A 9,598-nucleotide genomic window follows, 5' to 3' on the forward strand; every position below is an offset into this window, starting at 1 on the left:
TGTCTCCACAAACTTCACCTGTAATCGGACTGATGGACCTTTCATATCTCATTAAGTTATTTGATTAGAATCTGTCATTTGTGATATCTCTCCTAAGGAGCACTGCTTCATAATGAATTTTTCCCTTTTTTTTAAATTGCTTGGTGTTAATTATTTTAATTTTCATTTGTCATGGAAAGCTACCCTTGCCACAGAAACGTGTGGAAAGCTTATGAAGGCCTGGGACTTTTAATGATATTTTTTAGACCTGGAACTGCAAAATTCTGCAAAACTGAACTGTGAACTGAAATGCTTCTGCATGGCCACAAGATGGTGCAAAATGCCTGCCTAGTGAAAGAAATGGTGACTACAGCAATAGTCCAATCCAATTCTGAATGTGAAATGTGCTGTCAAAGTACTTCTGGGTTCTAAAAATTCTTTTGCTGACAGCAGGTAGTCTTTAAAGGAACGGATTTTTTGCAATCAATGCAGTGGGAAGAAACTTTACAACAAGTTTTGATGTGATTTTTTTTTTCAGTTGATAATTCCTTTTTATGTAGCTGTTCAAATGTGCATAGGTAATTTCACAGCCAGTGTTTGAACTATAGTGAGTTTTCTATCAAAGGGGTGATTATAATTTCTTGGTGAAATTTGACGTTGGTGCTCAGGGTGATACTGGAGATGTGAAGTTTCTTGCCTGGATGCTATTTGTACAAGATCAGACTTGCCCAAGTGACATGTTGCTGTCCAGTGCAGAGATGACTATTCCGTTAAAAAGATGAAGCATGTATGTGAGGGAGGATGGGGTAGGGGCAGCCTAAGCAGCTTTTGCTGTTGGTGATGAGCAGGGTATATCACAAATTTATTTTGGTCTAGAGTTGAGTGACTATGTAGAACAAATCATTAGCAGTTACTTTAAAAAAAACCTCACCCTTCTTTTTTCTCTAAACATCACATGCTTCCTTAAATGTTCTTACACTCCTCGTAAAAACATCTGCCCGTATGTTTTATGCAGTCCTGAAGTGCTCTTTCCCATCATCCTATGCAGACCCCCTTGTTCTTGTAGGCAGTAAAACCCCTTAGCCTATAAGGTAATTTATTTCTAGTTTCATTCCCAGAAAATGATCTGATTGCTTTCCTTTCATAACCCCAGGAACAAGTCAGACAAGGTGATCCTCCTGTGCTGGTGAGGTTACTAGAGTTCCTCTGCTGCTTGTTTTCCTCGGCTCCTCGCTGGGCCTTTGTGCTTTTGGTGGCTCACCACTGAACACATGACCTAACGGACAGGATGTACAACAGAGGGCTGAGTGTGATAAGCCCTGACAAGAGAGCAAAACCTGGTATTTCTGGGAAGGTGTGCTGGAACAGCATCATGGGCAGGCTTAGCTGGTGGTCTGTGTTGGCATCTGGCTCAGCCCCACCCAGTAGTGGAAGTGGGTGAGGAAGTGTTGCTTTCCAGGAGTATGGCACTACTCAAAGCAGAGGAGACACAGATTAGGCCTTGGTCCTAAGCTGCAGCCTGCAACCTGCCACTGAGTGCTGGGAGGGTGTTTCCCTCGGGCTAGGCTGTGCAGGCTCACTGGAGTGGTAATTGGGGTGGGTCTCAGTTAACTCTGACTGTACAGGGATGTGTGTGAGTCAGAAACTTCATCACAGCCTGTCCTCTCCTTGATCCACTTAAATGGAAGTGGGTCATGTCCTGTTGTCTGGAGTTCCTTTTCCCACATGACGGCAGGAAGACTGAGACTCTGGTTAACATGTCTAAACCATCACGTACAGCAGATGATGTTAGTTGTTGAATTCCTGTCCTGGGCTTATTTTACATCTAAGAGGTGAGGACTGTAATCCATCTTGCAACACCTCTGGCCTTTGTAGTACAAGACTGATTGCTGGAATGGAAAATAAATGAGCAAACTCTTTTTGTTTGTGAAGAAGCAAAGTTTAAGTAATTTTCTGAAGAGTTTAGCCCTATGTACAGAATTCACTGCTCAGCATAGCTATTTCAACATCGAGTTTGTATTTGTGACTTCTTTCAGCCCTGACTGAGAATGCAAGTCTATCAAAAATTACTAGGTTGGGAGGATACTTCTTGAATTGACCAAGAAGAAGGCAAACTGAAAAGGCATCTATCATTGAGTTCAGAGAAAAATGCATCACAGTAAATAGTCTAATCCCAGTTTATTATAATGGCATTGGATGGTACATTTCTTTTTAGTTACTTAACGTGCAGAACATTTAACGGTCATTTTTTCAGATGCTGTGTGCATATGAAAAGAGCTACATATTCTCCTTAATCAATTGTTGCATGCTAGCATGCACATTTGTGTTGTAATGGGTACAAAAAATAGGAGAAAGAGAAGTTTATTGATCTGTAACCATTGCTACTACAGAAAGGAAGTAGCAATCAATATGACTAGTCTCTTAGACCAAGATGGCTGGGAGTATTATGCTGTTTTCCCTCCTGACACAGCCACTACACACTAGAAAAAAAATACATCTTTGAGAGCATGGGGAAAATAGATGTGCATTCAATTTAGGGAAAACCTTCAGGCCCTTACTGAAAAACAAGTTGTTAAAGTTGTTATATTTGCATCTGTGATGCTAGAATGCTTCTGTCCTTTTTACAGTGCTGTTTAACTCCCACAGGCAGGATAGTTGCATTGATTCTATATATATATATATATAACCAATGCCACATCAACATTCAGGGTAGGAAAATAGTAATTCTAATGTCAAAATGCTCCTTAAACATGGAAATTGAACTCTTCCTGTGATTCTGAGTCCTTCTGCCTTCCTTCTTCCTGTGTATTTAACAGTATTTTTACAGTTTATATAACTAGTATGTGCCATTGTGTAAGGGAGATGAACATTTCACAAAAGTTTCTCTTCCTTATCTCTTGGATAAAGCAGTTGAAAACTTACAGATCAAGGAAAATCTTTAAGGAAAAAAAAGAAATCTTTAAGTAAAAGAAGTAGAGACATGCAGATACTGAATACAGTTAAGCTAACAGGTAAGCTGCATTTTGTTTTAGACAGCATCCCTTTGTGAAACTGAGATTGTGATGTAGGAGAGATGGATGGTGGTGGGATGCTGGTAACTTCATGAAAATAACTTCTTCATTTCAAATGAAAATGGTAAATAGTATTTGAATGCAACTGAAACAATAATTTTTTCAAATCATGTAACTATGACAATTTATTCTGACTTAGAGGAAAGCTACTATTAGGGAGTGGTTACTAGTGAAGATTGTTATTCTGAAAGGCTAGAGTGTAGTGGAAACAATTATCCATGTGTATCACTAGGCAAAAAAAAAAAAGCTCATTCTTATGTTCCTTTTGCATTTATTCGTACTGTAACTAGCCTGTTGATGTAATACCACCACGTAATTTCTTTAAAGTAAACTTCATAGAAATGTTCTTGTAAATTGTAAAAGACATTTAAGTTAAAAAGTCATCTTATTTGCTTCCAGACAGGACAACAGTATAGACTCTACTTCTTCTCTCAGAGAAAACAACAAGCTAGAAGGTCAGGAATCCAGACAAGGTATGTAGTGGGGAAAGCTGAAATTTTGTTTTCTTGATGTTGAGCAGTGACTAATTCCAGGTAACTGGTAGCTCTCTTTTGAATGGTAGCTGCAATCACAGAGGAGCATCCTCCTACAAGTCAGTGACATAGGATGACAACCTTGGGCCTAATTCCAGAAAAGCAGAGGGGAAGAAGACATTGCAGGAACTTTGTCTTCTTCTGTGAGTTTGGAGAGTTTTTGTGGCTACCAGTAAGTTGCAAGTCTTCAAAGTTTGTTTAGTTTAGCTTCTGGAACATGGCTGAAGCTCCTGCAAGGCTCATTTGGCTCTTCATATCCAGTTCTTCAGCTGAAGAGGAACTTCAGTCATTTCAAGTTCTTGATATGTAGGTGATTGCAAATACTGCTATTACCATTTGCTGAATTCTTTGAAAGTCAGTTTTACTTTGTATTGGGATAATCGTAATAGTCTGCAGCAGTCTAATTTGGCATTCACAGAAATCCATTATTATTATAATTGTTTGCCAAAGGGCTGCTGGTAATTAATAATTTTGTTCAGTCTTGATATATCATACCTTGCTTTGATTGTGAAGAGCTGAATGAGCTCTCACAGAAGGTTCATAACGCTCACTGCTCCTGATAATTGGCACGTTTTAGTTGGAGTCAGTGCCAGTGGAAGTACACACCGCAACCTTTGAATTTCTGAGGACATGTGTTTTAACTTCTATTTTCTCTTTTTAAATGAAAAAAAATAAATGGTAAGATGTTCAGGTACTACAGTGGTGGGCAGAATAGAAAAGGCAAGATCAGTTGTGTCAGTGGTATTCGTTTGAGTACATGCTGTGTGAGGAAACGATTTTCTTAACCTGCAGTATTATTTGTTTTATTCCAATCATTGAATCACTTTATAATAACTGCCAGTATTATTTTGTGTGTGAAGCATTAGAATTGTAGGTGGTTCATTCTCAGTCCATTTATTTTAATGTGGACTACCTGTATGCAGTAACATCAGAAATAACTTTTCCAATGAAAGAACATTGCAAATTCTTAGAAGCTCTATTTTTCTTCTGCAAAGATCTAACATTATTTGCTTCCTGCCACTCCTGTTTCACAACTCAGAATGCTGTCTAAAAGAAGTGTCTTGGAATAACTTTGTAAAATGTGTTTTGTTTTGTGTTTTTCTTTCTCTGAAGTAATTAGGGGAATTAAATGGAGAAGGAGAGAGTCATAATAAAAGCATTCAGACAGAACTTTTAGGAGCAGTTTACTATTAGGCTATCGAGTAACGACAGGACTAGGGGGAATGGGGCAAAGCTGGCAGTGGGCAGATTCAGGCTGGATGTGAGGAAGAAGTTCTTCCCCATGAGAGTGGTGAGACCCTGGAATGGGTTGCCCAGGGAGGTGGTTGAGGCCCCATCCCTGGGGGTCTTTAAGGCCAGGCTGGATGAGGCTCTGGGCAGCCTGATCTAGTGGGAGGTGTCCCTGCTCATGGCAGAGGGGTTGGAACTGGGTGATCCTTGTGGTCCCTTCCAACCCTGACAGATTCTGATCTGTTTTGGCAGAGGACTTTGGAGCCCTAATGGCTCAATGGTTGGACTTGATGATCATGAAGGTCCCTTCCAACCTAAAGGATTCTATGATTCTATGGCTTTGAGGGATGCTTTAAATGTTGCTTGTTGCACTATATGGAGTGACCTTAGAACTGACAGATTCCCTGCAGATCTCTATTTTTGTATTATCAAAGGGAGTTGATGACTGTTGCAGGTGATTGCTTCATTGTTGTTTGTCATGACTTAATCAACCAAAGTGTCAGGATGGTTTTGGGCTGTCACAGTGGCTCTACTCAAGGTGTTAGCTTTAAAGAGCTTTTGAGAATAGGGTTACATTTTTAAATTTCTATTCATAATCATTTGCTGAGCTGCAGCCTGTGAAGCTATGGTGGAGAAAAGAGAGCAAGAAAGGGTAAGCAAAAGTAGATAAAATAAAATTAAAAAATGGATTTAAGTGTGCTAAAACAAATTTTGCAATAGTAGTTGAAGGAAAAAGTAAAAGTTATCAAAATGAAAAGGTAATGAGAAATACCAACCATGATCTTCATTGCTGGGTAGAATTACAGCTGTGAAGGAGGGAAATAAAGCCCATCAGCCAATTAAACATCTGTAGGCCAGTGAGCTTGTGTGAACACTGTATTACATAGTTTTGGAAGCTCCAGATTCTGAATGGAACCCAAGGTGTCTTTGCCCAGCTTCCTGGTCCATGCTGATTCTGGGACAGACATGAACGACTGTTAATAGTTTATTTCTGCTCACTATGTGACTAATACCAAAAGGAATCCAGGGTTGTGTTGATCCCAGCCAGTAGCTGGCACCTACTAGCTGTTCCTTTACTCCTCCCCCAGTGGGGCTGGTGTTCAGTGGGGAGACAGTCAGAAGGGCAAAAGGAAGAAAAACTTATGGGTCCCTTAAAAAAGAAAAGTGAAAAACTTACTTATTCCCTTTCCCACAAGAAAGTGCATTTATAGCTTTTCTAGTACTCAGTATTGATTTCTCCCCCCCGCCCCCCCCACACCCTTAGGACAGAAGAATGTCATAAACCCCAAGAAAAATAGATCTTTCCTAAGGTTTTCTTGCACTCCTCATGAATTGCAACCAAATCTATGCATGTATCAGAAGGTATTTTCAAATGTTTAAAAAAAGGAGTAATATTTTTATAAAGCCCTCTTTATTTTTCCTTTAAAAGTAGAAGTCGTCTCTTTTGAGGTTGGTTGATTAAGCTGATTTTGAACAAGGAACAATTTAATTTTTTTTAGTCCATACTCTGATGCTAATATTTGTACACAACTTCCACCTACTGTGTGTTTTGCACAAAAACTTGAGAAGAAAATACAAATCACTGTATGAGTGGGGAGTGTTTTACAATTCACACTTGTTTTCAAGAGAAGTCTCACTTTTTTTTTTCTGTATTTTTGAATTTTTCTCGTATAATAAAAGAAACAAACATTAATAGCATAAACCAAAGACTTCTAAATATGTAATTTCGAAGATGCTTTTTTTTGGAAAGGGAGAGAATTGTATTGGATCTGAAAGTCGTGTCAAAGGAACATTCTTATTGAGAGGAATCACAAAAATATTTTGAGAAGTTTTCCAACAGTAGAACATTAAATGTGAGCATCTTGAGCAAAAAAAAAAAACAGTTACAGGAAGGCAATTAGTTAACTCGTCTTATAGTATTAAAATCATAGGTCCCTGCTGTGATGATTATAGATGATTTTTTTTTATACTTGAAGTGTCAGTATGTTTTTGATTGCCTGATGTTAAAAAAAACCCAAACAATTCACAGGGGAAGTACCCGCTTGGGTTTCCAGTCTATTGGTTGTTCTGTTGTTGGAAGAGCAATCCTTGCAAATCAGTAGTCCTAGCCCAGCAGATTTGAGGTTCAGAAACCAAAGGTATGGATGACTGAAACTAGCAATTCCCAAAAAAACGTGGCAGTTTGTCAACACAGTATTTTAAGAGTAGTGTAGATTGGAAGGACTGGTTTGAGATCGAGGAACCCCGTGCTCAGCTCAAGCAGGTCGGCTGGAGCAGGTTGCTCAGGACTATGTGCTGTCGAGTTTTGACTGTGTGAGGATGGAGACTCCACAACCTCTCTGGGAAACTTACTCCAGTGTTTGACCACCCTTGCAGTAAAAACGTTTTTACATGTGTTGAGACGGAATTTCCTGGGTTTTAATTTTTGCCCATTGCCACTAGTCCTGTCAGCATGCAGTACTGAGAAGACTTTGCCTCCTTTGTCTTCATGCTCTCCCATATCTTTAAAGAAGAATTAAAGAAAATTTAAAAAGTTTGCAAGTGTGTGAATATATATTAAATGAAGATTATTTTTTGTAAACAGAGGATCATGATACACTAAGGTAGATTGCATAGTAATGTAAACTTTCTTTGAATCTTCATGTTGAGAAATTGTGTTTCAGAACCCCAGATCTTTAGCTCTAAACCTTCATTGTCAATTAATAGAGAACACAGCAATACCTTTGGATAGTGGTAGTACCAAAAACAATTATAAAGCCTTTAGAATTGGTAACTGTACTGTCACTGGGCTATATAATGGTCATTTTGAGCCGGAAGCAATCCTACTGTAAGTTTCCATGGGTACAAAGGTTGCTGAAGGACTAATAATTTCTGACACCAATGTGTCAAAAGCAGTAGGCTCTCTGCAGCCAAATTGTGAGAACAGTTTTTTTTTAATAGCTCCCAACTTTTAGCCAGCATTGAAAACCAGTGTCATAACTTTCTCCATGTTTTTGCTGAGTTAAATACGTCTGAAATAGTTGTGATAGATTCTGAATAGTTGCACTATAAGTGGAATTTCTATACATTTTTAGTCATGTGCCTGGCTATAGTGTTCCATTCCTTTTAAAATACATAAAATAGTGCTAAAGTGTCATTTTCAAAATGGCGTTTTGAAAGCTAAGTTTACTTTAAATATAATAAACAGTAATCAGTTTTGTCCCGCAGAAGTTTCCTTGTGATATAAAAAACGTATGACATTTTAATTAGGAAAATAGATCATGTAACTCCATCGGATGGAATAAATTTTCCTGGTACTGCTGCTTTGCTGTACTGTATGTTCTTCTAAATTGGCATGAAAATGCATTAACACTTGTCTAAATTAGATCAGCCTTAAAAGCTGGAGGAAAAAAAGAGAAGGAATTAGTTGTGTTCAATTCATAGATCTTCTTGCTGCTGTCTTATCCTGCAGAGAAGCACCTTAAGCAGAAGCGATTTTGTGTGTTGAAAGAAAAATGGTGCTGTTGGGCCACTACCCTTGTGCCCGTTTGCGTTACAGGCAAGGGAGAGGACAGTGATGTCCTGAGCATCAACGCAGACGCCTACGACAGCGACATTGAAGGCCCCTGCAATGAAGAAGAGGGCCCAGAGGTGCAGGAGAGCACTGCCAGAAGTGGAGCCGGTCAGATAGATGACCTTCAGAAGGACATTGAGAAAAGTGTGAATGAGATACTGGGGCTGGCAGAGTCCAGCCCCAAGGAGCCCAAAGCAGCCACCTTAGCTGTTCCTCCATCGGAAGACATTCAGCCATCAGCACAGCAGCTGGAGCTTCTGGAGCTTGAGATGAGGGCCAGAGCTATTAAAGCTCTGATGAAAGCTGGTGATGTAAAAAAGCAGCCCTGATATTGTTTAGATTTAAATCTCAGTGTTTGTTTTGAAGGATGTGGTGTCTGTTCTCTTCAGTGCTGAGGCGTGTTTGGGTTGGGTATGACGTTCCTCATTCAAACCCTGTTGTGTATCCTGACTGTGGCTTAAGCCATCAATAGTTGGTTTCATTGCCTTTAGTGTGCTGCTTCCATGACACGCACGGAGTGGTTTGATGCTGCACCAAGATACAGTTTTCTTTGTGCTGGGTTGTCTCCTCAAGGAGTCGCACAATGCATAGAACTATGCCAGGAACTTGGTGCCTTCCAGAAAGGTTAGGAGAAACAAGTTCTTTATAACCCCATGGTTAGAAATTATCAGCTCTTTTTATTAGCAACTTGTTCAGCTACCTGAGAAACTTTATTTGTAGGTAGTTGATTAAAAAGACCACTTTGGAGGTGTCTTTTGTCATGTGACTGCCTTCAGCAGTCTGTGATGGCATTTGAGTTTGCTTTTCTCCCTGGGGCCCAGCTCATCATAATGTAGCTATTCTAGTTAAAATGAATTACAACTCACTTAAGCATATACTTAATTTTTAGAAAGCTGAGTTCCTAAAAGGGAGGGAATTTTTCCTTTCAAATAAACAGTTGAGCCATGTTATTTTTAGAGTTGTGAAAGTGCCTGGAAGTGACAAATTGGGGACTTTTTATACTGTTGGTTATGTAATTTTGTCACTCTTCTCCACTGTTTATCTTCTGTGTCATAACTGAAATAAAGAAAACAATTTTTTTCTTGACTGTGAAGCTTTTTTTGTTGAACATTTGGCATATTTAGGTGATACAACAAATCAGACTGTTTAGAAGAGCTTGAGATTTTAACATTTAAGTGATGTAGTCATTTCATGTCTCCTGTAAATGGGAAAATCTACCTAATTTCAATATA

At 39.1% G+C, this 9,598-nt stretch overlaps 1 protein-coding gene across 1 annotated transcript; it reads left to right on the plus strand.

Moving 5' to 3' along the window:
- The first annotated feature begins 1,267 nt into the window (after positions 1 to 1,267).
- On the plus strand, positions 1,268 to 8,695 carry LOC103773353 (caspase activity and apoptosis inhibitor 1-like). Its single transcript, XM_008940716.1, has 3 exons — positions 1,268 to 1,416; positions 3,450 to 3,523; positions 8,352 to 8,695. Exons 1-3 carry the CDS (start codon positions 1,268 to 1,270, stop codon positions 8,693 to 8,695), a joined length of 567 nt encoding a protein of 188 aa, XP_008938964.1.
- Positions 8,696 to 9,598: the final 903 nt, after the last annotated feature.

This window comes from Merops nubicus, unplaced genomic scaffold (assembly GCF_000691845.1).
Source record: "Merops nubicus isolate BGI_N331 unplaced genomic scaffold, ASM69184v1 Scaffold54225, whole genome shotgun sequence".
NCBI classification, from domain to species: Eukaryota; Metazoa; Chordata; class Aves; order Coraciiformes; family Meropidae; genus Merops; species Merops nubicus.